This window comes from Triticum urartu, chromosome 5A (assembly GCF_056163025.1).
Source record: "Triticum urartu cultivar PI428250 chromosome 5A, HENAU_Tu73, whole genome shotgun sequence".
In the NCBI taxonomy this organism is placed as follows: domain Eukaryota; kingdom Viridiplantae; phylum Streptophyta; class Magnoliopsida; order Poales; family Poaceae; genus Triticum; species Triticum urartu.
Genome location: NC_141877.1, coordinates 298,453,605 through 298,481,292, shown reverse-complemented (window position 1 = coordinate 298,481,292; position 27,688 = coordinate 298,453,605). Strand labels below are relative to the sequence as shown.

At 46.0% G+C, this 27,688-nt stretch overlaps 1 protein-coding gene across 2 annotated transcripts; it reads right to left on the bottom strand.

Moving 5' to 3' along the window:
• Positions 1 to 27,688, bottom strand: LOC125508393 (uncharacterized). Of its 2 annotated transcripts, none has more exons than XM_048673099.2 (4): positions 27,383 to 27,688; positions 26,729 to 26,997; positions 23,558 to 23,631; positions 1 to 823 (listed from the first exon to the last, which is right to left on the bottom strand). In XM_048673099.2, exons 1-4 carry the CDS (start codon positions 27,418 to 27,420, stop codon positions 257 to 259), a joined length of 948 nt encoding a protein of 315 aa, XP_048529056.1. In that variant the 5' UTR covers positions 27,421 to 27,688; the 3' UTR covers positions 1 to 256. The 2 variants fall into 2 exon arrangements, with proteins under 2 accessions (XP_048529056.1, XP_048529055.1); XM_048673098.2 differs by having other exon boundaries at positions 23,558 to 23,793; positions 27,383 to 27,687.

The following is a 27,688-nucleotide window of genomic DNA, read 5'->3' as shown; positions in this document are numbered from 1 at the left end:
TAACTACAAAATCAAAACATGATACTATCTTCCAAGTAAAGATAAGCCATGCTTAGGGAACATGTAAAACACATTGCCTGCTTTTCACTGAACTAGTGAAGGCGCATACAATACCGACTTCTAGCACACAAAAATTAACTAAAACATCCATCCAATGCAGAGTAAAATATATCTGTTTCTCAAAGAACGAAAATTACACAGACCACGTCCAAGATCAAATACTGCAACTTAAATTCGAATTTGAAACACGATGACTTTATACTGGCACGGTCGACCAAGTCACCTTCACAGAGAGGGCGGCATGCTGAAGCATTATTTGTTGACAGGCACATCCATGAATGTTTGCTTTGAAGTAGCAACTGCGTTCAAGATGATCATTTTTAGAGCCGTTCTGACCTACCTTGAACTTCAACTGCATCCAAGTATCCATCTTCACAGCAATCACGTATCTTCTTAAGCCACATGACTCAGCAGTAGTGCCACGAAAGAGAGGAATTTCCTGATCTGATCCGCCGACAAACACAAACGAACTGAGCGATAAATTGAATCCATTCTGCACTTTCAATACGAGAACATCTATTGTTGCTTCCACTGCATTGTAAACACGTGCTAAAGTGATGTCAACCGCACCACAATTGCCATGAATGCGATGTGTGAATGACACAGAAGGTATGGTTAGGTCACAATAATCTGTTGCGCCGTCGATCAATGTTAGATCATCTTCTTCTTTCTCTCCTGTCTTGATCCTCATGTCAAATTCAACTAGAACAGGGGAATTCATTGCAATGCCTCGCTTAGGGCCAGTCATCTCAATGAGAGAACCCTGCAAAACCATTATTATTTAGTAGCTCCTAGTAAAAGTAAGAATTACCTAAAGCGTATACTTGTCTTTCTAGCCAATTGAAAAAGGATCTCAAATACATGGCAGCATAGAATAATTTAAAGTCTTCCCTACAAACATAAATCTGGCTGAACATGAAACCTAACACTTGATAAATCGCGCAAGATAATTAACCATAAACTTGCCCAATATATGCAAGGATAACCCCATCTTTGTCTAACATCCTCGAAGGCACATGTACGCACATATAAAAGTCCTCAAAGTGGAATCACCATCACCAACGCCGCAGATCTTTGTTCTTTATTTATTATAAAGGGAAGTTGGTTAATTATTTATGAAAGAGTCGGTTAAGTCCGGGAGTGACAAAACAGAGATGTCGAAGAAAGAATATCAGGACCACCTGGGTCCAATGGAGGAACCGGAAGAACAGGAGGGAGGTCTGTCTGATTATGAATCTAGTGATCATTCTACTAATAGTAATTCCAACAAAAATGATGCAGAGGAAGAGTGTCAACAAGCAATTGTGCTTGATGGTACTAATGTGGAAAGATTAAGGAGGAGGTGGCTCCCAGGAATCTCTTTACTTATTGTTGGTTCACAGGGTGTGCTTGTCCAATCCACTGATGACATTACTGGAGATGATGCTGCTCCACGCAATGGTACTGAAGCTCAAAGGGGAGCTGCTCAAGCAACAAGAAATAGTGCCAGAATTGCTCAAATGGGAGTGGGTCGTGAGACTATGAGAGGGTTGAAGAAAGAGAGCTGCTAGGAGGGTGGCTGAACAGAATTTGGAAGGTAATACTATCTCCACTAAAAACTCCTTTTCTGTTTTATCTGATGATGATATCTGTTAAAGCTTTAGAAATAGGGATTGACTGTGATTTACTTCCTCTGGAAACATTTGATATTATGAGAGATCTAGAAATAGCTAGGTCAATAACTTGCATCATAAGAACTGTAATGATGAGGTGGAGAAAAATAGTCCAGTAAAATTCCTGGACTGGGAAAATAAAATGGATGATATTGTTGATGATTTTACCATGGTAGTCTCCAGATCTCTAGAAACACTTTGAAAAAGCAGAAGAAAATGGAAAAATTACAGAGCAGAAGGAAGAATAATCACATACTCCCTCCGTTCCTAAATATAAGTCTTTTTAGAGATTCTAATATAGACTATATATGGAGCAAAATGAGTGAATCTACACTAAAATACATCTATATTCATCCGTATGTAGTCCATATTAAATCTCTACAAGGACTTATATTTAGGAACAGAGGGAGTAAATTTGAATCAAGGTACTGTGCAAATCAGATGTATGTTGAGAAATAAGAAGACTGATGGGGGCAAAGTTGCTGAATCCCATCCTATGCAATTACGCATGGTGATCTTCCAGGAACTAGACCCAGGAGAAAAAAAATAGTAAGTATAAATGATAGGTCTGATATGGAATTGTAGAGGGTGTGGTAAGAAGGGTTTGGCTAATTACTTGCAGGAATTATTAAGCAATAATGAAGTGGATTCTATGGGGCTACAGGAAACAATGAAGAGAAATTATTCTGCAAGTTTCTTCAGGAAGATTGATCATACTGATCAATTTTCTTGGCACTAGATTCCCTCTGTTGGAACCCTGTAGATTTAACATTACTGATACTTCTCAAGGGAGATTTCACATCAAAATTCAGTTTTTTGATGTGAAGCTGCAGATAACATTGGGCCGTGATCATTGTCTATGAAGCTGCTCAAGAGGAGAACAAGAGAGATTTTCTAATTGATCTTGTTGGTGGTGATTTCAGCTTGATTAGGTCTGCTAGGAAAACAATGGTGTTTTCCACAGTAACAGTCATACTTCTACTTTTAACTCCATCAATGCTTATGAACTTAGGAGATTGATGTAACACTCCAGTAGATATCCTCTGTTTGATGGTAAAGATGGATACAAGCTTCCCCAGTCACGTTGAGATGTCGAGAGGTTCAGACCTGATGGTCTTGAGGAAGAAGGTTCAGAGAGAGGGAAAAATCAGCCTTCGTTGTTACACTTTATTGCCTCTCATGGGTACCGATCCATCAATTTTACAGTGTACTGCTCCTTCAGTCGTGAGCTCAGCTTGTTGGGTTGGGCTTCTCTCTGGCGGCCCCACGAGCTCGTGCTTGCGCTCCCGCCTTTCCTTGCGAATTGCCTCACGTGCCAGGAAGGTCGTGACAATCCTCCCTCCTTGGGACGCAACGTGCCCCCACGCTAGTGCCACCGGGTGAAGACGATGGATGGAATCGAGCTCCTCCCAGGTGGTATATAACGTTGGCAGTTTCTGTCAGGAGACCTTGACTTGTGACTGACAGTTTCTTGTTACGCCGAATCTGCCGCTCATCCAGCACAATCAACAGCCTCCCAGGAAGTATATGGCGTTGGTAGTTTCTGCCAGGAAATCTTGACTTGTGCCGACAGTTTCTTGATGTGCCGAATATGTCGCTCATCCAGCACAATCAATGGCTGCAACTCAGCAATGGCATCAGGTGATAGAGGGGGGAGGTCAGTTTGCGCTTACTCACTTAGACACAGTGCCTTCTTAAGTTGTGACACATGGATCACTGGATGGATGTGGTTGGATGGAGACAGTTGCAATTTGTAAGCTACAGCACTTACTTTCTGCATCACTTGATATGGTTCGAAGTGTTAGAGTTATATTTATGGTGGCCTTTGGCCTTTTGTATTCTGGCCTTTGGCGTCCCCTGTACATGTATATATGATGGCTTTTGCCTCATGATAATACTAAGTTGCTTTTTCTAACATGGTATCAGAGCCTTAGGCAACTCGTGCTCTTCCGATCCAATTTCTCGCGTCGGTCGTCGCAGCTCCTGTCTCTGGCCGATTGCTGAGGCTACTCTGCTATACGCTGTGTTCTGGTATTTACTCTCCTCTTTGTGTGTTCGTCCGCGCGAGCAGCACGCCATCGGTCCAACTCCACTTGGCCCATCCGCGTCCGCCGGCCTCCAGCTACGGGTTCCCGCTGCTGTCCTCATCATTCGTCTGCCGGTTCCCGCTGCCGTCTTCGTCCGCCGGCCGCCGGTTCCCGCTGCTGGCTGCGTACGCTGGCCGCCGACCACCGCCGGTTCCTGCTTGTGTCCTTGTCCGCTGGCCGCCGGTTGTCCTCGTCCTCCGGCCGCCGGTTCCCGCTGCCGTCTTCGTTCGCCGGCCACTGATTCCCGCCGACTCCCATGCTAGATCAGCCGCCGGCCACTGGATCTATCTCAGACCCGCGTACGCTGAGTGTGGGGATGTGAATCGATCCAACTGCCTGGCTGTGTGCGTAGCTGCACGGCCCGTCAATCACGTTTCTTTTGGGCTGCTGGTGGGCAGCCAGTTGGCCTGCTTCATCCGGCTGCCTAGTTTGAGTTGGCCTGCTTCATTCGGCAGCCTGAGTTCTGTTGGTAAAAAAAAGGAGTAAAAAAAGGCACAATGTTTCTGTCGGTTATGTCTCTCCCTTGCCATCCGGTGTTTTCCGACGGTATTCCGTACATTGATCCAGTCTCGCACATGCGCCTTCCCTCGGTGCTTGGTGCTCGCCCGTTTGGAGGTGATGTTTGTCGCACTACTTCGACACCTTTTGCGACATCCACCGGTGTTGTTGGCCGCTCTACATCGACTCCTTCGGCAGCTGCACCGCCTCCTCTAGCCACTTTTGTGCATGGCGCTAGTCGTTCTACATCGACTCTCTTGGTGTCTTCTGCCGATGATGTTGGTCGTTCTTCAGCGACTCTTCTCACAACTTCCGCCCCGGGTGATTGTCACCCTACGCCGACTCCCTTTACGGGTTCTGCTCGCGGTGGTGACCGCTATATGTCGACTCGTTCTATGTCGACTCACCACACAGCCTCCAAGGGTGATGGCGATTGCTCATCGCCGGCAAGCGTTTCTACCTCAACCTCTTCTGACGTGTCATTGTCTGTGCGTGAGATTGCACAGCTGCGATGCCTGCTTGATGCTTGGGATTCTTCACCGACAGTTTCTGCTGGTTCTGTGGCTGACTCTTCTGGCAATGAGAAACCACCTTCTACCCATTAAGCTACATCCCCATGGATTCTTGATACTGGAGCGTCTTTTCATATGACTTATAATTCTTCCACTTTGACCTCCGTTCGACCTGTCGAGTCCCATGTTCGTGTTCTTACGGCCGATGGCACTCCCCTCCATGTAGCTAGTTGAGGCACTCTTAACACTTCTTCATTTCATGTTCCCTCTGTAGCTCATGTTCCCTCTGTAGCTCATGTTCCTCGACTTACCATGCAGCTCATATCTGGTGGTCAGATTGTTGACTCTAGTTGTAGAGTCATTCTTGACTTTGATTCGTGTTCTGTTCAGGATCGTCACACGGGCGTTCTACTTGGTGCTGGCCCTCGACGCTCTGAGGGTCTCTGGGAGCTTGACTGGCTTCGTCTTCCCTCTGCTACCACCGCCGCCAGTCTCACAGCCCATGTTGCTTCATCTACCAGCTCTTTTCAGCAATGGCATTATCGTCTTGGCCATTTATGTGGTTCTCGTCTCTTGTCTTTGGTTCATCGCGGTGTTCTGGGGTCTGTCTCCGGTAATGCTTCGTTGGATTGTCTAGGTTGTAGGCTTGGCAAGCAGATTCAGCTACCCTATCCTCATAGTGAGTCAGTGTCCGAGCGCCCTTTTGATCTCGTTCACTCTGACGTTTGGGGTCCGGCTCCCTTCGCTTCGAAAGGGGGCCACCGATATTATATTATTTTTATAGACAATTTTTCTCGGTACACATGGATCTATTTCATGTCTTCTCGTAGTGAGGTCTTATCTATATACAAAAAATTTGCTGCCATGGTTCATACCCAGTTTTCGACTCCTATTCGTGTTTTTCGTGCAGATTCAGCTGGTGAGTATATCTCCCATGCGCTGCGAAGATTCCTTGCTGAGCAGGGTACTCTAGCTCAGTTCTCTTGTCCTGGTGCTCATGCTCAAAATGGTGTGGCTGAGCGCAAGAATCGTCACCTTCTTGAGACGGCGCGTGCGATGATGATTGCCGCCTCTCTTCCGCCTCACTTCTAGGCTGAGGCTGTTACCACTTTCACCTATCTCATCAACATTCAGCCATCTGCTGCTCTACAAGGTGGTATTCCTCTTGAGCGTCTTTCTGGCCGTTCTCCCGATTATTCGGCACCTCGTTTGTTTGGTTGTGTTTTCTATGTTTTGCTTGCCCCTCGTGAACGCACCAAACTAACCGCTCAGTCTGTTGAGTGTGTCTTTCTTGGATATAGTGATGAGCATAAGGGCTATCGGTGTTGGGATCCTGTCAGTCGTCGGATGCGTATTTCCCGGGATGTCACGTTTGATGAGTCTCATCCCTTCTACCCACGTCCATCGTCCTCGGCCTTTTCCATGGAGAACATCTCTTTTCTTACGTTTCCGGATACACCTCCCTTCGTGCCTAGTATTCCTACTCCTCGTCCCGCTGTTGCGGATCCGACGTCGTCCTCTCCTATGGTTTCTTCTCCTTCCTCATCACATGACTCTCCACCTTCGACACCGATACCTTCCTCTTCTCCACCTTCATCACCGATACCTTCCGCTTCTCCACCTGCATCACCGCTACATTCCCCGTCTCCACCTCCAGTGATTCCACCTCTCCCCTCCTTTCCTTTCCATTATACTCGTCGTCGACGTGTTGTGAACGAGTCTACTGTTGTGCCCTCTACTTCTGATGTGTCATCTTCCTCCTCACGGTCGACTTATGGTCTTCGTTCTCGGCCTTGTCCGCCCCCTGATCGATATTCTCCTTCTCGCTATGGTCTTTCAACCGTTGTTGAGCCGACTTCTTATCGAGATGCTATTGTTCATCCTGAATGGCAATTTACCATGGCAGAGGAGATTGTTGTCCTTGAGTGCACTGGCACGTGGGATCTGGTTTTTCTTCCTCCCCATGTTCGCCCCATCACTTGTAAGTGGGTCTTTAAGATTAATAGCTAGTATGGTTCACGTCCACGGCGTTGTGCCTGGGGAAATTTGGTGCCTGGCGTGAGCCTGGGTAGGTGGTGTTTTTTTGCCTGGTGAGGCAGCCTGGAAACAAGTATGTTTGGTTGGTTGCCTGGGGTGATGTCTTATCAACTGGTGTCAACATCGGGCTGGGTCCCCTGGTGCAGTGCACATGGCCTTGGACTCTTCTCTTAATTAGTAATTAAGTATCCCAGGCTTCATTTTCTGGCTCCCAGGCTTCATTTTCTGGCTCGGACGCCTGGCCGTTGCCTCGCAGGCTAATGATGTTGGTTTGCTGTCCAGGCCAGGCGAGCGCTCAACCATCCAGGATACGAACCAAACAATTTTCAGGCTAGCTCCACGCCAGGCGTGACACTTTGAGGACATGAACCAAACTAGCTCTAAGACTCGCTTCGATGGTTCTCTTGAGCGTTATAAAGCTCGTCTTGTGGCTCGTGGCTTTCAGCAGGAGCATGGTCGTGATTACAATGAGACTTTTGCTCATGTGGCCCATATGACCAATGTTCGCACACTCCTCGCAGTGGCCTCTGTTCACCACTGGTCCGTGTCCCAGCTTGATGTTAAGAATGCCTTTCTTAATGGTGAGTTGCGTGAGGAAGTTTATATGCAGCCACCACCTGGGTATTCAGTTCCTAATGGCATGGTTTGTCATCTTCGTCACTCTCTCTATGACCTTAAACAAGCCCCCCGCACTTGGTTTGAGCGTTTTGCCTCGGTGGTCACTTCAGCTGGTTTTTCGCCAGTGCTCATGATCCAGCGTTGTTTGTCCACCTTTCTGCTCGTGGTCGCACTCTTCTTCTTCTATATGTTGATGACATGATCATCACCGGTGATGATCTTGAGTACATTGCCTTTGTCAAGGCCCGTCTCAGTGAGCAGTTTTCTATGTCCGATCTTGGTCCTCTTCGTTACTTTCTTGGGATCGAGATTTCGTCCACCTCTGATGGCTTTTTTATTTTCCAAGAAAAGTATATCCAGGATCTTCTTGCTCGTGCGGCTCTTAGTGATGAACGCACCGTTGAGACTCCTATGGAGCTTAATGTTCACCTTCGTGCTTCTGATGGTGAGCCCTTGTCTGATCCGACTCGTTATCGTCATCTTGTTGGGAGTCTTGTCTATCTCACTGTCACTCGTCCGGATATCTCCTATCCTGTCCATATCCTCAATTAGTTTGTTTCTTCTCCCACTTCAGTTCACTATAGTCACCTTCTTCGTGTTCTACGATATCTTCGTGGCACGATCTCTCGTCGTCTCTTCTTTCCACGTTACAACTCCAGGCCTATTCGGATGCTACCTGGGCTAGTGATCCTTCGGATCACCGTTCACTTTCTGCTTATTGTGTCTTTCTTGGTGGTTCCCTTATTGCTTGGAAGATGAAGAAACAGACTGCAGTTTCTCGTTCGAGTGCAGAGGCTGAGTTGCGAGCTATGGCTCTTCTCACGGCAGAGGTGACTTCGTTACGTTGGTTACTTGAGGATTTTGGTGTCACTGTTACTACACCTACTACACTCTTGTCAGACAGTACAGGTGCTATCAGTATTGCACGGGACCCAGTGAAGCATGAGTTTACCAAGCATATTGGTGTTGATGCTTTCTTTGTGCGCGTTGGTGTGCAGGACCATGTTATTGCTCTTCAGTATGTGCCTTCCGAGTTACAGCTAGCGGCCTTCTTACGAAGGCCCGGACCAGAGCGCAACATGGATTTTACCTCTCCAAACTCAGTGTTGTGGATCCACCATGAGTTTGAGGGGGGGTGTTAGAGTTATATTTATGGTGGCCTTTGGCCTTTTGTATTCTGGCCTTTGGCCTCCCCTATACATGTATATATGGTGGCTTTTGCCTCATGATAATACTAAGTTGCTTTTCCTAACATGAAGAACTTGAACGATAGCTTGTGAGATGCCCGTTGCGTCACGGTTTGTTGAACATACAGTCGTAGTAGGAAAACATATTCACCTAAAGTGAATTGTTGTTCTGTACACTTTTTATCAGCCTGTCGCTTCATCCGTTGTTGGGCCCGTGTAAGTGTTGACGAATAACTTCTTCCATCGTAGCTCTTTCCTTCAGCCACAGTTGCAAATTCAGGACAGCTGACAGAACTGGTTGTTGAATACCAAAATACCACAGCTTATGCCCATAGAGCACTTCAAATTGAGTGTCCCACTGCAGAATGAAATGATGTGGTGTAGCAAAATTCAGCTTGTGGCAGCCATTGCGACCATCTCTTCGAATTTGCAGCAACAAAGCACCTCAGAAACATTTCCAGGCACTGTTATGGAGTGCCAGTAACACGGCTTCATGCGCTTCTTTGTGATTTCCTAGCCAAAGTCTTCCATTCAGCTTGATGATGCCTTGTTAAAGAGAAAACCCTTGCACAGTAGGGCTGGCTAGGGCTAATTCGGCCAGCAATTGTTGAGCTTGGGCATTGGGGCTGATAACCTTCTCCTATGATCCCCAACCAGCGTGGCTGGACAGAAGATAGAGCATTTAGTTCCTCTGAATGTTCTCAGCGTGACAAAACATCTGATGCGGCATTGTCCAGCCATTTTTTATACATGATCTTGTACTGGAATCCTAGTAAGCGATAAAACCCTTTTGTTACATAGGAGTATGTGCTTTGTGATCCACCGAATGTATCAGACTACGATGATATGTGTACTCCCCAGCCTATAAATATGAGCGCCACCTGTCAATTGCCAGTAAGATAGCAAGACGATTCCTTGTTGTATGTCTATAGAGCTTATTCCTCGCCCCAAGCGCCTTGCTGAGAAACGCCATTGGATGGCCTCTTTCCATTAGCACCGAGCCTATCCCAGCATCACACGCGTCTGTTTCCAACAACAACTGGTGACTGAAATCCGACAGAGGCTAGCACCGTCTGAGACAGTGTTTCAGTTGGTTTAGTTTCGTCAAACATCATGCATAACTGAATGAGATGTGCCAATTCTCCTTTCTGAATCACCTTCGGAAAGTTGCACCATAGATATTTCATAACACTTGCTCACATTGTCTTTGAGACCTTTAAGAGTGAGCAGTACAAAGGTTGTGGAGGAGCAACTCCACCTTGCTGCTACAATGTGTACGGCACAAGTGTTGAAGGAACAGCTCCAACGTGCTGCGCTAGATATCGCTCTAGAGGCGAATGTAGGCTGATAGGGCAGCAAGAGTTCAATCTAGAACTCCTAGGGCACAAGATCTACTCCAAGATCTTAGATAAGAACAACAAGTTCTATTATAGGTAGGGGTACATAGTCTGGGTCCAAAGTAGAGGTGAGGACCTCTATTTATAGGGCTTTGGGAAGCCTTCACATACTTCTATTTATAGCTGGAATACTATAGAAAACATTATGTAAGTTTCACCATTCTACTCATAGCTACTCACAACTAGAAGACTCTAGAAAACAGTAGGTAGGATAGAAAAGAAAAGAAAAGAAATACTACACTAGAGTGGAAGCATCTAGAAGTAGCCAAACAGATCTGGCATGTGTTTTCTTTCTTCTCATCTAGTGTTCCTCATCATTCTCCCCTGGTTGTTTGGAACTCGCCCTCGAGTTATCTTCATAGAGCGCTTCTTCTGGATGGTAGAGAGTCAAGTCGGCAACATTGAGGCCTCTTTGATTTGCAGGATTATAAAAGCATGGGAATAGGAAAAACATAGGATTGGAATGTCATGCTCATCTCAATTCTATAGGGTTTTAGATTGTTTGAGCATCATAGGAAAACACAAAGGATTCTTTCAAAAAGGTTTGAGTGGATGCTAGAAATCCTATAGGAAATAGTACAAAAAATTCCTTCGAAAAAATTCCTATAGGATTCAATCTTATGAATCAAACAATCAAGGAAAAATTCCTAAGGATTCCAATCCTTCAGAATTCCTATGCAAATCCTTTGAATCAAAGGAGCCCTGAAAGTGTTGAAGATACCCATGTCACTTGGAAGATCTATCACATAAGCATTATCATTTATCTTCCTCACGATAGAGAAGGGCCCATACCTTCGCTGCCTAAATTTCCCTTTAACACCTAAAGGCAGCCTCTCTTTTCGGAGGTAGACCATCACCTTATCACCGACTTGGAATGATTTTGGCCTCTTTTTGCAATCAGCAAGTTGTTTATATTTCTGATTTTATGCTTCCAAAGCGCCGCGAATCTCTTCAAATAACTCGGTGTAATTATCAGCAAAGGACAATGCTGATTTTGAGTCTCCCCTTGATGGCAGCTTCACCAGGTCCATCACATGTGTTCGAACTTTAGTGTAGACAATGGAAAAAGGGCTCCTTCCTGTGGATCTATGCTTGGAGTTATTGTAGGAGAACTCTGCAAGAGATAAAGCCAAATCCCATTGCCCCTTTCTTTCTCCACAAATGCAACGGATCAGATTACCCAAAAACTTGTTCACCACTTCCGTTTGTCCATCTGTTTGTGGATGAGCAGTGCTAGAAAATTCCAATTCAGTGTTGAATTGCTTCCACAAAGTGAGCCAAAATGCAGCAAGAAACTTGCTATCATGATCTGAGACGATGGACCTTGGAACTCCATGAAGTCTGACCACTTCTCGAAAGAATAGGTTTGCCACATGACGAGCATCCGTTGTCTTATGGCATGGAATGAAATGAGCCATCTTAGAGAATCTGTCCACGACCACAAACACAGCATCACTCTCTCGTCTTGTTCTTGGCAAGCCCAAGACGAAGTCCATAGAGATGTCCTCCCATGGAGCGACAGGAACAGGCAAAGGCATGTATAACCCTGCGTTCTGGACTTGGCCTTTATAGGTTTGACATATAGGGCATCGTTGAACAAACTTTCCAGAATCTCTCTTTAGTTGTGGCCAAAAGTAGCGAGCTTCCAAGCTAGCGACAGTCTTGTCCCGTCCAACATGACCACTAAGATTACTTGAATGGAGCTCTCTAACCAGCTTGTCACGTAAAGAACTTCTTGGAATACACAAACGATCATTTTTGAAGAGATATCCATCTTGCATCAAATAATCATCACCTAATGGTTGGCCCCTTGCATGCTTTACCCAAACATGGCCAAAGTCTTCGTCACCCTCATACAACTCCTTTATTTGATTCATGCCCGGAAGTTCAGCTTCAAAAGAAGTCAAGAGGCATGCACGATGACTCAAAGCATCAATCACCATGTTAGTTATTTCAGATTTATGCACGATGAGATAGTTAAACCTCTCCAGATATGCAGACCACCTTGCTAGCATGCGGTCAACATGCTTTTGATTTCTAAAATGCTTCAAGGATTGATGGTTGCTATAAACAATGAACTCTTTAGGCAGCAAATAGACTTCCCAAATTTTCAACACTCTGAAAACAACATATAATTCTTGCTGATAGGTACTCCATTTCTGTCTAGCTTCACTAAAGAAAGCAATGGGCTTCCTTTCTTGAGATAGGACAGCTCCAATGCCTACTCCACTTGCATCACACTCCAACTCAAAAGTCTTGTTGAAATCAGGTAGCATCAAGACAGGAGCTTGTGATAGCTTTTGTTTAATCTCATTGAAACTAGCTTCAGTTGCTTCTGTCCATTGAAACTTCCCTTTCTTCAAACACGCAGTAATTGGTGCCATGACAGTGCTGAAATTCTTCACAAATCGCCTATAGAAAGTTGCAAAGCCATGAAAGCTTCATACCTCAGAAATGGTCTTCGGAGTTGGCCATTCTCGGATTGCTTCAACCTTAGAATCATCAACACGAATGCTGTCACATGTTATGACGAATCCTAGAAAAAGAAGTTGTGTTTGCAGAAAAACACATTTCTTCAAGTTGACATAGAGCTCATTTTCCCTTAATACTTCTAGCACCTTCCGAATGTGATCAAAGTGTTCATCCTCATCCTTGCTATAGATCAAGATGTCATCAAAATAGACCACAACAAAGTGGGATAAGAAGGGTCGAAGGACTTGATTCATTAAGTGCATAAAGGTACTCGGTGCATTTGAGAGTCCAAATGGCATGACTAGCCATTCAAACAACCCTTCCTTTGTCTTGAAGGCGGTTTTCCATTCATCCCCGGGTCTTATACGGATTTGATGATATCCACTTCTCAAATCTAGCTTTGTGAACACTCTTGCCCCACTAAGCTGATCCAACATATCATCCAGACAGGGAATAGGGAATCTATACCTTATGGTGATCTTGTTAACGGCTCTACTGTCCGTACACATGCGCTAAGATCCATCTTTCTTAGGCGCGAGCAGGGCTGGTACAGCACATGGGCTAATACTTTTCTCGAATGTGCCCCTTTTACAGCAATTCCTCCACTTTCTCCTTCAATATATCATGCTCCTTTGGGCCCATTCGATAGTGTGGAAGATTAGGAAGACTTGCTCCCGGAATTAAGTCAATTCTATGTTGAATTCCTCTCATCGGTGGCAAGCCATGTGGCTCCCCAAGTATGTTCTGAAATTCTGCCAATAAACCACGTACCTTTGCTGGAATTTCAACTGTCGGGTGCTCTTCTCCCTTTACAACAAGTGCAGCACACAAATCTGCCTCCTTCAAGTCTTCCATAAACTCATGAGAGGTATGGGAGATAGTTAACATAGTTTTCCCCTCCTCCTTAGAGGTATTACCTTCAGTTTTGTTTGATAAGATAATGATCTTTCTATTGTTCCAAATGAAAGAGTAAGGATTTTCCTTGCCCTTGTGTGTAGTATCCACATCAAATTGCCAAGACCTTTCAAAAAGAACATGGTTGGCATCCATGTCAACCACATCACACAACACATCTGAGCGGTAATGCTTACCCAAAGAAAGCGGCAAGTTGCATTGTTTGGTGATCCTCATATTCACTTCTTTTTTGATCCATCCAATAGTGTAGGGATTTGGATGATCATGGATTTCAAGCTTTAAATGGTCCACCAACTTCTGGGAGATAAGATTCTCGCAGCTGCAACTATCAATCACTAGTTTGCATACCTTGCCATTCACCGTGCATTTGCTCTCAAATATTTTCTTCTGTTGTGTGTCATCGGGTTGTGGTGTGGAACATAGGAGACACTGGATCACACATACCACCTCTTCACCTTTTTCTTGACAAACCTCTTGTCCGTCTACATCTTCAGATTCGTATTCTTCCTCATCGCCTTCACCATCATGGATAGTCGTGTTAACAAATTTCCTTAGTGGGCAACCGCTGGATATGTGTCCCTCTTTACCGCATTTATAGCACTTTGGGCCTTCGTTTGCCTTACCCTTGCCTCTAGTTTGTTTCGGGATGCGTTGTTTTGTCGTTGGTGGAGTGGCCTTCTCTTCCACCCTATTAGGTTGGCTCCTAGATGAGCCTTCGGTATGAGGATATGGAGGATATGGAGCTTTAGTTGTCTTTTTTATCCTCACAAACCTCTCGGCCTTTAAGGCTAGAGCTTGTGCTTGATCAACAGACCAGATTTGTTGCATCATCAATCGATCTTGAATAGCATCATTGAGACCATTGATGTACCTTGCAACTTGTTGCTCTTCAGTTTCAGCAAGGTTGCACCTCACTTGTAGCCTTAGAAACTCCTCCGTGTAATCTGAAACAGTCCTATTTCCTTGAGCACAATTTTGAAATTGGATAAATATAATTTGGTCATAATCAGCGGGCAAAAATCTCCCTTTCAAGAGACTTTTCATTTGCCATCAAGTTCTCACACGAGGTTCTCCTCTCAACCTGCGCTCTTCTTGAACGCGATGCCACCATGCACCGGCTCCTCCTTTCAGCTTGTATGCGACCAAAGAAACTCTACTATCTTCCGGAACCTCCATGACCTCAAAGAAATTCTCCACTTCATACAACCAATCCAGACACCCTTCAATGTCAACATTTTCATTAAAACTTGGGATCTCAGCTTTCACCTTGTATGTATCTCTTGCATATGTAGGGTTGGGTGCTCTCCAATATGCGTAGAAATTTGGTTCTTCAAGGGCATCATCATATTATTTACCTTCAGAAGCTTCAACATAAATTGGCCTTCTTGAAGCATGTTGAACAACATGTTGTTGTGGCGGTCTTGCTCCAAAATTACCTCTCCTTCTTCCTTGATGAACATTTTCCTCTTCTTTAGATGAATCTCCTTCATTGGTAGCAGGGGGACACCCTTTCTTATCATCTCAACCAGCTGGTCAAATCTTCTATTAAGATCTTCACGTAGCTTTTTGATTTGTTGTTCAGCAGCATCCATCCTCTTCTCCAATTGCTCCATTGCTTGCTGCAACTTGCTCTCGAAGAGGACAGCAAGAACGATTATGGGTCAACGAGGCTCTGATACCACCTGAAGCAGCACAAAGGTTGTGGAGGAGCAACTCCACCTTGCTGCTACAATGTGTACAGCACAAGTGTTGAAGGAACAGCTTCAACGTGCTGCGCTAGATATCGCTCTAGAGGCGAATGTAGGCTGATAGGGCAGCAAGAGTTCTATCTAGAACTCCTAGGGCACAAGAACTACTCCAAGATCTTAGATAAGAACAACAAGTTCTATTATAGGTAGGGGTACATAGTCTTGGTCCAAAATAGAGGTGAGGACTTCTATTTATAGGGCTTTGGGAAGTCTTCACATACTTCTACTTATAACTGGAATACTCTAGAAAACATTATGTAAGTTTCACCATTCTACTCATAGCTACTCACAACTAGAAGACTCTAGAAAACAGTAGGTAGGATAGAAAAGAAAGGAAAAGAAATACTACACTAGAGTGGAAGCATCTAGAAGTAGCCAAACAGATCTGGCATGTGTTTTCTTTCTTCTCATCTAGTGTTCCTCATCATGCCTACACCATTGTGTCCAAACCGCATGGTTTTCTTAACCAATTCACCCACATGGCACCAATTCCAGATAACCAAGTCATGCTGAGTATAATATCATAACATCCGAGATCGAGCACACGTAATTCTGTTGCAGAACCCTGGCATGGTGTTGCTTCATGGCGCCCTTCAGGCCTAGGCGATTGTTCGTGGACAGTAGGGTGTAGCTCCGCCTCCAGAACCGTGACATGCGCACTCACTTTGTCCAGAGTGGACTGGATCACCGCCAAGTTCCTGCCCACTGTTGGTGCCCAAGTATTCACCGAGGAGAGGAGCTTGGTCAGCGCCGCCAAAGTGGTGTCCACGGACGCGAACTTCGCCTTGATGGTAAACATAGATACAAGCTTCCTCAGTGTTACGCTGAGATGTGGAGAGGTTCAGACCTGATGGTCTGAAGGAGGAATAAAGGTTTACACCTTGTTGTCGCTCACGGGTACCGATCCATCTATTTTACAGTGCACTGCTCCTTCAGTCGCGAGCTCAGCTTGTTGGGTTGGGCTTTGTCTCCGTGCCGACACTACGAGCTCGCACCGGCCTCATCTTAACCTTCTCGGCATCTCCTTGCGCTCGCGCCTCTCCTTGCGATTGCCTCACGCGCCAAGAAGATCCTGGCAACTGACATGTCAGGAGGCACTTTTACTTCGACAAACAATCAAGAGGATCCTGTGATGGGTAAATTGTATAGGCTATTAATGTGAAGTGGCGGGGAACAATTACTCCCCATGGCAACGATGGATTAATTGACTAGGATCAATTCTGATCATAGTCCTTTGTTGCTAGATAGTAGATACTCCCTTCATTCCACAATGTAGTGCTTTCTCTATCCCCGTGCTTCAACTTTGACTGTAAATTTAACTACCAAGACCGATTGCGGCGGGAGCAAAAGTTATATCAGTGAATTCGTATTCGAAAGAAGTTTTTAATTATGTAAGTTTTTCTCCCGCCGCAGTCGGTCTTGTTCGTTAAATTTATGGTCAAAGTTCGACCTCGGGAAGCGCGGGCGCACTATATTTTGAAATGGAGGGAGTACTATGGAGGCAAAAGAATCAGGGTCAAAACCTTTTAGATTGAACTCAGCTGGCTACAAAGAGAAGATCTCATTTGAGAAAGTCGAGAAAATTTGGTCTGAGCGCATTGTTGCAAGAGACAGTTTGGATGTGATGCAGAAGAAGACGAAAAAGGCTACTAAATATCTAAAAGGCTGGGGTAGAAATCTGATCGGACAAGTTTTAAAAAATAGGGCAGAAATGATTGATGAGCTGAAAGACTTAGAAGAGCTTGAGGAAATCCAACCTCTGAATGATGAAGAGATGGCAAGAAGGGGTCAAATTCAGAGTTGTGTTTGTGAGTCTCTGGAAGAAGATGAGGAATACTGGCATCAAGAAAACACCAATACTTCCAGCAACCAGCGTATCCGTATCGGATACTATATCTTCATCATTCAGAGACTGGACTTTTTCCTGCCGGCTGATTCTTTCCTGCCGGTGGTGAGCTCCTTTCTCCGGTGCTCTGCTCCCCTTCCCCCACTATCCTGTAGAATTCAATCTAATGGAAGGCTGCTGATTTCCTCCTCCTCCCTTTCTCTCTAACTGAATTTTTATGTTTGGTAAATTGTTGCTACCCTTTGGCTGTTGGTTCTTACTTTTGTTGGAATCATGGATAAGATAGAAGATAATGGATTGCACTGACTAAATATATGCTAAATGGCTTGGTGCTTTAATTGATAACATATTTTTATATTATTTTCAAAAGTAGTCAAATGTATCGTTGTATTGGCACTTTTCAGAAATGACATATTTACATATCCATATCACCCAGATACACCTAACTGTTGAACATGTCGCCTTTTAGTCAGCCAACACTTAGCGCCACACAACATTGCGGGTCGAATCACCATCCTATAGAACATGCCTTTTAGCTTTTGTGGTGCACTCTTGCCAGAGTGAACGCCAGAATTTTGGCGCACTTCATCCATCCAGTTTTGATTCGATGGCTCACATCTTAGTCGGTATCACCATTGTTCTGCAGCATTGACCCCAAATATCGAAGGTGTCCTTCTGAGATACCACCTGCCCATCAAGGCTAACCTCCTCGTGCCTAGTGGTACTGAAACCGCACCTCATGTACTCAGGTTTAGTTCTACTAAGCCTAAAACCTTTCGATTCGAAAGTTTGTCTCCATAGCCCTAACTTTCTATTAACCCCCATCCAACTACAATCAATTAGCACCACATCATCCGCAAAGAGCATACACCATGGGATATCTCCTTGTATATCCCTTGTGACCTCATCCATCACCAAAGCAAAAAAGATAAGGGCTCAAAGTTGACCCTTGGTGTAGTCCTATTTTAATCGGGAAGTCACTTGTTCGAACACTTGTCACAACATTATCGTACATGTCTTGGATGAGGATAATGTACTTTGTTGGGACTTTGTGTTTCTCCAAGGCCCGCCACATGACAATTTGTGATGTCTTCTCGTAGGCCTTCTCCAAGTCAGTGATACCATATGTAGGTCCTTCTGCTCCATGTTCTCCATAAGTTATCATACCAAGAAAATGGCTTCCACGGTCGACCTCCCTGGCAGGAAACCAAACTGATCTTAGGTCACGCTTGTGATTCTTCTTAAGCGGTGCTCAATGCATCCCCATGTTCTTTAAGATTGGTATTAATATATTCCGCCTCCACTCTTCTGGCATCTTATTTGCACAAAAATGAGGTTTAAAAGCTTAGTTAGCCATACTATCGCTATGTGTCTGAGGCCTCTCCACACCTTTTTTTTCAAGAAAACGCAAGAGAGCTTGCATTTCATTGCTTTGGAAAGAAAGAGGGTTTCAGTTACAATCCTCCTAGGAGGGAATTACAGTGCCCAAAGGCACATCAGTGAACGTCCCAAGTTTGCGGTACAATGGCTCGAAGCCCTAGGGTGCCGGCTCTGGCCCAGAGGACGGCCTCGTCCTTGATCTTCATGAGCAGGTCGGACGCCGAGGGCCGTCCTCTGTTGAAGATGCAATCGTTACGGTGCTTCCAGATCATCCATGGGACGAGGAGGGTCGCGGAGGCGAGGCCCTTGCGCATGGGTTTGGGGGTGTGCTGTCGCGCCGTGTGCCACCAGTTGTCGAGAGAAGTCTCGCTGTCGGGCGGGGCGCAGGGGATTCGGAGCCAGTGCAGCACCTCGTACCAGATCTGCCGGGAGAAGGGGCAAGCTAGGATGAGGTGGTGCATGGTCTCGGGGGCCTTGTTGCAGAGGGGGCATCGCGCGGGGTGTTGCAGGCCGCGGCGGGCGAGGCGGTCGGCCGTCCAACATCGGTCCAGGCGGGCGAGCCAGTGGAAGAATCGGACGCGCAGGGGTGCCCAGTTCTTCCATGTGAGCTTCCATGCGTCGCAGCCCGTGGAGCCATTGAAGGTGGCGATGTAGGCCGATTTGGCGGAGTAGACGCCGCGGGGGTTCCACTTCCAGGAGAGGCAGTCTGGCTCGGCGGAGAGGGTCGTGTAGCTGACTGCGTGCCAGAGCTGTAAGTATTGCCCGATCTCGTGGATGCCAATTGTGCCGTGTATGTCTCGTGCCCATCGGTTGGCCTGTAATCCATCGGCGGCGGTCCTGAGCTTGCGGCGGCGCTTGGGAATGCAAGCGTATAGCAGTGGCGCGATCTCGCTAACGGAGCGCCCGTCGATCCATCGGTCAACCCAGAACAGGGTCTCCGTGCCATTCCCGATTTGCACGGTGGTGGATGCGAAGAAGAATGCACGCTCCTCAACTGTGAACTGCAGGTCGAGGCCAGCCCACGCTCTAGTGTTGTCCGTGCGGCTGAACCACAACCATCGGGTGCGAAGCGCGAGGCTCGTCCGGGCGAGATCGTGCACGCCGAGGCCGCCAAGAGAGAGCGGCCTAGCAACACGTTGCCAATTGACATGGCAGTGCCCGCCATTTGTCTCCGCGTGTCCTGCCCATAGGAAGCCTCGCTAGATTTTCTCGAGTGCCTTGATGGTCTTCATGGGGGGCGCGAGAGCGAGGAGCTGATGGATCAGGATCACGCTCAGGATGGCCTTGACAAACGCTACGCGGGCGGCTTTGTTCATGAGATGCGCCATCCAGGTGGGTAGCATGCTGGCCGTTTTGTCGATGACGGGCAACTGTGCAGCCATGGGACGGTGTAGAGTCAGGGGGATGCCCAAATAGGTGATCGGGAACTCGGCGAGGGGGAAGCCCGGCAGTGCCCGCCATTTGTCTCCGCGTGTCTCCGCGTGTCCTGCCCATAGGAAGCCTCGCTAGATTTTCTCGAGTGCCTTGATGGTCTTCATGGGGGGCGCGAGAGCGAGGAGCTGATGGATCAGGATCACGCTCAGGATGGCGTTGACAAACGCTACGCGGGCGGCTTTGTTCATGAGATGCGCCATCCAGGTGGGTAGCATGCTGGCCGTTTTGTCGATGACGGGCAACTGTGCAGCCATGGGACGGTGTAGAGTCAGGGGGATGCCCAAATAGGTGATCGGGAACTCGGCGAGGGGGAAGCCCGGCAGGTTGGCAGCGGGTGCCGCGTCATCAGCAGAGCACCAGATCAGGGTGGCGGAGCTTTTTGAGAGGTTGACCTAGAGGCCTGAAGCTCGGCCGAAGAGCAGTAGGATGCTCTTGAGGCGGTGATGCCGCCAATGGTGGGGTGGCAGAAGAGGATTACATCGTCGGCGTAGAGTGAGACCAAGGGGATCGGGCGCCGGGGGTGCAGCCACTGCAAGACGCCCAGTTTTGTTGCGTGGCGGAGGAGGCAGCCCAACGTGTCAACGGCGAGGATGAAGAGCTGTGGCGACACGGGGTCGCCCTAGCGGAGGCCACACCTGTCCCAGATGGTGGGGCCGGGGTTTCCGTTGATCACCTTCGTGCTGGCCGAGGAGAGCAAGATGGCCGGCCAGTCCAGGAAGCGAGAGCCGAAGCCGTACTGGCGGAGGACCTCGAAGAGGAACGACCAGCTAATGGTGTCGAAAGCACGAGCCAAGTCCAGCTTCACGAGGACGCAAGGGGTGCCGAGCTAGTGTAGAAGGAGCGCGGATTGGCGCACGAGGATGAAGTTGTTGTGCAGGCTGCGGCTGTGGATGAATGTGTTCTGGCACGTGCTAACGAGGTTGTGGAGCTTTGGCGCGAGGCGTAACGATAAGACCTTGGCAAAGATTTCGGCGACGAGGTGGATTAGGCTTATAGGCCTAAAGTTGCCTAGGCCACAAGCGTCTGCGCGCTTCGGGAGCAAGGTGAGCAGCACCTGGTTGAGGGAGCAAAAGCCCCGACCACGCATCTCGTACAGCCACTGGAAGACGTCGACGAAATCTTGCCGGACGATGGGCCAGCACGCGCGTAAGAACTCGGCGATGAAGCCGTCCGGGCCGGGAGCTTTACGTACGAGGCGTTTCACCGCCTGCCAAATTTCCTCGGCGTAGAAAGGGGCGTCAAGGTCATCGAGGTTGGTGGGCGGGATCAGCTCGGAGAGGTCGAGGCTGCACTCGCGGGACGTCTCGCAGCCGAGCAAGGCGTCGAAGTGTGCGTATGCCACGGCCGCCATGTCGCAGGGGGCAAAGATCAAAACGCCGTCCACAGTGAGGTTGTGGATCCGATTCTTCTGTCGCCGGTACGTGCATTGCCGGTGGAAGAAAGATGTGTTGGCGTCGTCGTCCTTGAGGAGCGCAATGCGGCAGCGGGGGGGTGCACAGCACGCCACGGCGGAACTTCCAGCAGTCACGCGAGCCGTGTCCAAGGTAGAGGCAACGACGGCGGCGGATGTCATTGGTGCACTCGTGCACGGGGTTGATGGGGTCCAGGCAGAGGAAGCAGAGGCCAGCGGCCTCCTCCGGAGAGGGGCTGCGGCGGTGGTGCCGCTGGGCCGACAGGGTGGCATCACGGCGCGCGCCCCGGCACCTATTCCTGCGGTGGGGGGCCTGGAAGCCATCCGCGTCGACCTCCGGACCTCCATGGACGCGGTGGACCTCGCTGCGGGGCCCGAGGCAGGTGGCGGCTGGGGCGCGCTGGGGCGGCGTGGCGGGGGCGGGCACCACCAGGGGGAGGGAGGCGATGAGGGTCTAGCCCGAGGCGGGAGGAGGCGTCCAGGCAACCTCGCTGTAGGATCTCACGGAGGACTCGCCAGCGGCACGAGCCGGCGGAGCCGAGGTCGAGGTCGCTGGAGCTGCCGCTGGGGGAGGCCATGGTCGACGGGGGAGGAGGGCTACCGACGGGGGTCGACGGCGGCAGGCCTAGAAGTAGGAGGGGGCTAGGCTAGAGGAGGAGCGGGAGCGGAACGGCGCAGAGCCATCTCAGAAGTGTCGATTCTTCGTTGCTCGTCCTTCTGCAAGATCAACATCAGATTTGCTAGCTTGCGAGGGTTGCCAACCGCAGCAGAGTACAGCTGAGGAAGAGCATAAAGAGAAGGCAGTGGCCTCTCCACACCTCAATAGGGATACAATCAAAGCTCTTCGCCTTACCTCCTTTCATCCCTTTTAAAGCCTCAATGACCTCAAACTCCTAGATTCACCGCACAAAACACATGTTGGTATCATGAAAGGAGTCGTCCAACTCAATGATAGAGCTCTCACTCTCTACATTGAACAGCTTGTTGAGGTACTCCTACCATCTATGCTTAATCTCCTTGCCCTTCAACAGGAGCTTATCTGCTCCGTCCTTGATGCATTTGAGTTTGTTGACATCGCTCGTCTTCCTCTCTCAGATCTTAACCATCTTATAGATGCCCCTTTCACCTTCCTTCGTGTCTACGTGTTGGTAGTGGGCCGACCCCTAGCTTAACTCACATCTCGCTTTGAAGTCTTCTTTGCCATATTGTATTTCTCTATGTTGTATGCACTCCTATCTGGGTGTAGGCATCTAAAATAATATAATTAAGCAATGACTAGTGACTGCTAAATTCTTGTTGCAAAATGCGGTGTGAATTTCTGGGATGGGTCTACGCGCATCGGTTAAGCAAAAAAATAGTAAAAGATCAAAAAATGTGAAACTTTTTTGCGAGAAACGGTCTAGCATAATAATCACATTTAAAGTATCAGTCACAAATGAGTTATGTTGTAATATGAGTAAAAAAGTAAAAGTGTAGCTACAGAAACCGTGAATAGTAGTGTTTATATAGTATTGATTCTGTTGTATTTTGCTCGGAATACGATATAAATCATTTTATCCCGAAACTTTAAATGTGAGTTATGCTAGACCATGTATTTTGTCAAAAAAGTTTTTCAGTTTGGGTACGCGCGCACCCAGGTTCCCCGAGATGTATTTTCAGTGCAAAATGCCATTATAACAACTTTGGATTGAATTTTAATCATATAGAAGCAAATATTTAGCCATAACCAAAATATAACTAAAATACGCAAATGTTCATGTATACACTATACATACTTAAACGCTGAATAACCTAAGCTTATGTTTTTTATATAGGAAAAAACATTCAAACAAAACTAAGAATGCAATCAAGAGCATCTTCATTGTGTATACCAATCTACACAAAATCAGAGATAAAGTGGATTATATTATAGTACTAGTAAATGCACGTTAATATTAGGCAGTATATTAGATAGGATATTTTTGCGCGTTAATTATGTGTTTAGTGCTATATTTGTATGATATTAATTACACACTGAACATGTTGAGCGCTCGCCATTGAAGCAGTCTAGGTCGTTGGATTGACCTGGTTCGATGGTCAAGATTAGTTGGAACTGCCCCTTTGAGTCTTTTGATATTGGTAGAGATACAACATTCAGTCCCAAATTCTACTACTGAAAAGGAGATTAATTAGTTGTAGTATGTCATAACAATGTTATATTTCAATTCATCTTCTCTATGAATGTGATGAAATTGAGATTACATTGTAAAATAAGCGAATTGCTAAAAATAAACTGCATGAGGTATTGAGGTAATGATGTGCACCTGTTGCGCAATAATGGGGTCATCCCTGCTACGGTTGACAATATAATTAAGCAATGAGTCCACATAATCCCGCACTGCAATATATCCATATAGTTCTACTGAGCTAGTGTTGATAGAGACACTAGCCAATTTTAATGAGAAAATTTGCATCATCGGCCTTTTATAATGCACGCAGCACCTTTCTCGGTCAGGAAAGCAATCCGTTGGCTCCGATAACATCATTGGCTCAAGTTGTGCTTCATATATACATATATATAATATTAAATAAAGATGTACTCTAAAAGTATAATCATGTCAAGTTGTGCTTCATATATATATATATATATAAAATATTAAATAAAGATGTACTCTAAAAAGTATAATCATGCTTTTCACGCACATATCTGAGTTCAAAAACAATTATCTAATGAAATGCCTCCAATGTTACTATTATAGAATAACAACAAAAGAAATACTAATTGAACAAGTGAGGAGAGTGACGCAACGCTACATGATGGAAATACTGAAGCAGACTATAAGAGTAGTGGTTAACAAGACTTCAATTCGTGTATGGCAAAACGTTTAACGAAACAGTATGTTAAACTTTTTGATCTTCAAAGAACTTCATAAGATGTTCGTTATCGACAAAAAACAATTTTCTCATCGCCTATTTTCATTTTGATACATAAGTGCATACGAGACTTATTCATTTATCTGATTCGAAAAATAAAACAATTATTGCTAGGACACAATGCAATATACTATTTGAAAGTAAAGATAACATTATGAACTGGCGCCAACTCTAACAACATCTGTTGAAAATCAAGATGCTCATAATACTAACGCTTATTATTACATGGCGAAACTGGCTATTTGTATAAGTGGACTACCCAACATAATCGAACTCCTAGCCCAGTACCTTAATGCTACCACACGCTTGCTCATATACCGTTTTTGAACCATACAAGTGCTAATCCCATGAGTATTCATGGCACTAATATTGATGTTGTAGACAATATTATGAAGATAATGATAATGAAGGTGTGGCTACTCCAGATGATGATCATGTACCCATGGAGCATTGATTGTGATATGGATAGCCCAAATATGGAGGAAGGTAGCACTTTCCCTTCAATGGATGCATTTAGACTAGTAATCAAACAATATGCAATCAGGGGAATTTGACATGGGGTCTCTAAGATCTGAATCGGTAGGTTTCACGGCATTTGTAAAGCCAAAGGATGTATGTGACACATTAAGGCTGAGAAAGTGCAGCATGGAGTTGTCATGGTACAGATCTTGTTGTGAAATGCTAATCTTTGTACTGCTCTTTATCATTATCATTTACTTGGTACTTATTGGCTCATTCTTTACTTATACTTTTATTTGCAAGTGACTGGTGTAGGGCCTGATCACATATGTTTTACTAGCATCACATATGTCTTACTAGCAGCGGGAGAACATCTAGTATGGCATCTCAAAGCTGGATTGCCGAGAGGGCAATGCCTATGTTGAGGAAGAACCCTAAAACGAGTGTTGTAGAACTGTAGTAGAAGTTGGAAGAAGACTGGTCTCACACTTAGGCTCTGTTTGTTTGGGCGTCTGAGAGCAGCTTTGGATGAAAAAAGCTAAAGCCCAAACAAACAACTGTTTTGCACCCGTTGTGGCCTCACAGCATAACGCAGTTTGCAGTTTTGAAACAACTCCCAATCCAAACACCACAAGACGTACTTCAGCTGTGAAGTGGATTGCGCTACCATCCATGTACCAATGCTAACCTTGCGCTTTAACTCACTTCACAAAGAAATTACCATCCCTAATCAATCAATCTTGAGTCAAGCCTCCTCAGCGTATGCCGCTGGAGAAGAAAGTCTGGTTCAGACACCTACACCTGGATAAGAGTGTAGACAACAACGCGAGTTATGGGTGAAGCAAGGGGTGGGGTCAGGCTTATGAGGACTTCTACCAGCATTTAAACACGAAGGAAGGCAAAAGGGACTTCTATATGGCCAAGATCCAAGAGAGGAAGACGAGGGATGTCAACCAAGTCAAATGAGAGCTCTACCATTGAACTAGACAAACTCCCTTTGACAATACCAACAGATGTTTTGTGCGAAGAATCTAGGAGTCGAAGGTTGGGGAAGCTATCACATTGTTTCTTTCTGGACCCAACTAACATGGATCTGGAGAATGTAGTGAAGGCCGCTTTCCCTAATGGCAAGCACAGGAAGTGCATTAAGCAACTTACCACAAGCTTGGTTGGGGAATTCCTTGGTAAAGTATGGCCACATGTGGGCTGCAGCTAGGGCATATGAAAAAGATAAATTTGATAACCACATGGCCAAGATATTTGCAGCAAGCAAAGGTAGCAGTATACCTACTACAACACCACAATTTACTATGGATGAGGTTCATTTCTAGCCCTTGCACAAGTGATTCATTCATTTTTATGCTCTTGTTGCAAACATTTAATCGCTCTTGAATTTTTAGGTGTGGGGTTATCCCAAATATTAAGTGTGACTGCATAACTAATAATCTTGCTGAGACCTTAATTCTTGGCTGAGGGATATAAAGGATTTGCCTATTGTTCATCTAGTTGATACTTGATAAGTCAAGTTTTAATTAATTATGTTACTTTTTAAGCAGAGGAGAGCAAGGTAAAAGGTAAAATACTACCTGCTATCATACAAGAGTTAATGTCTATCCTAGAGTAATAGGCCATCGTAAGCCGCATGGATCCAGCAAGTGGAGTGCCAAGGTCAAAGATACTACAAAAAATGACCTTCAACATGTAGTTAAGTGTCTTACACATGAATGAACTTGCCTAGAATGGCAGCACATGGGCAAGCCATGTTGACATGCATTGGTTGTGTTAGTTCACCAAAAAATAGATGTTGAAATAAAAGGTTGACAACCAACTTTGGGTATATGATCTAAGGCCTCAGGACTAAAGTCAACCAGCTTACAATAAAGAGATGTTGGAATTAAAAAAAACTACTTCGGAAATAAATACTTGGGACTTCTACTCTCTTTTAACTAACATAGTAACACTCTACTAAAGCATCAGCTACATTGCATACTGCTAAAAAATAATGCACATTCAGCCTCAAGCTTTTAATCAATTAGCTAAATGTTGTCAAATATCCTATAAATCAACTGGAACGTGGTAGGAAAGAGATTCGCATCACTTACTCTCATCACGGTCAGTAACACGACATAATTTTCGAAGAGCAAAGCTTCTTTTGTATATAGCACCATCCCGGTGGCTGCTGTTCTTAAAGATGAAAGTCGATCTTACATTGTCCGCGGGATGTCTAACAAGGACCTCCTTGGTTCCCCACCTCTTTTCTTCTCTACTTATCCCTTCGGTGATGTGGCAGAGCCAATTCGGTTTACCCCATTTCTTCTTGTCTTTTACTCCCATGATGTTCCGGGCCATGATCCAGAATTGATAAGCAGATCTATCACCAAAGAGCAATTAGAATTCGGCTAAAATAAGATACGTGGATTGAAATTGTAATCATACTACTCCAATCGTTTCACTATATATGTCCCCATTCTTGGGAACCTCCGTTCCAAAATATCTATCCATTCAGCAAAAAAGAAAAATAAGAGTGTAGTTGCAGTTTTTTCCAATCTTTCCCCTTGCTTAAGTGCTTTGATATTGGTTGGCAGCCGTATGGTGGGACGAGGACAGATGTATTGAAACAAAAATCATTCAAACAAATGTTGAGGAGGAAACCCTTCAAAATAATATAACTGCAAGGACGAATAAGAGTTCAAAGGCCCAAAGTTCAACGTTTGTCTCAATTCAGCGCCAAAAATATCCACAAGATAAAGACGCACCGGGGAACATGGTCCAGATTTCGCCACGAGTGGAGCATCTTGTTGCTCAAGTTTCGGAGGACCCAATCGAGGAGAAGCAGAGGTGATACAGAGAGGAGGGCAGCAATTTGGGGACGGACGAGGCCGCGCGGTGGAGCGACTGGGCGCTCGTTTGGATGGTGCGGAAAGGTTGGCAGAAAAAAATTAGGGTTCGGAAATCGGAACTGGGGACGCGGAATGCGCGAGGCTTCGACCAATCAGGCCATCCACCTCGTCCGTTCTTTCTTTCCGCTCGATACAGCCGGTACGGGTACGGCCAGTACATGG

Excerpts from the sequence above, each read along its gene's own strand:
- LOC125508393 (XM_048673098.2), bottom strand. The coding sequence starts at position 27,420 with ATGCTCCACTCGTGGCGAAATCTGGACCATGTTCCCCG. Across the intron at positions 26,998-27,382 it reads AATCTGGACCATGTTCCCCG|ATCTGCTTATCAATTCTGGA; the intron begins GTGCGTCTTTAT and ends CTTTGGTGATAG. Across the intron at positions 824-23,557 it reads ACCCCATTATTGCGCAACAG|GGTTCTCTCATTGAGATGAC; the intron begins GTGCACATCATT and ends ATGGTTTTGCAG.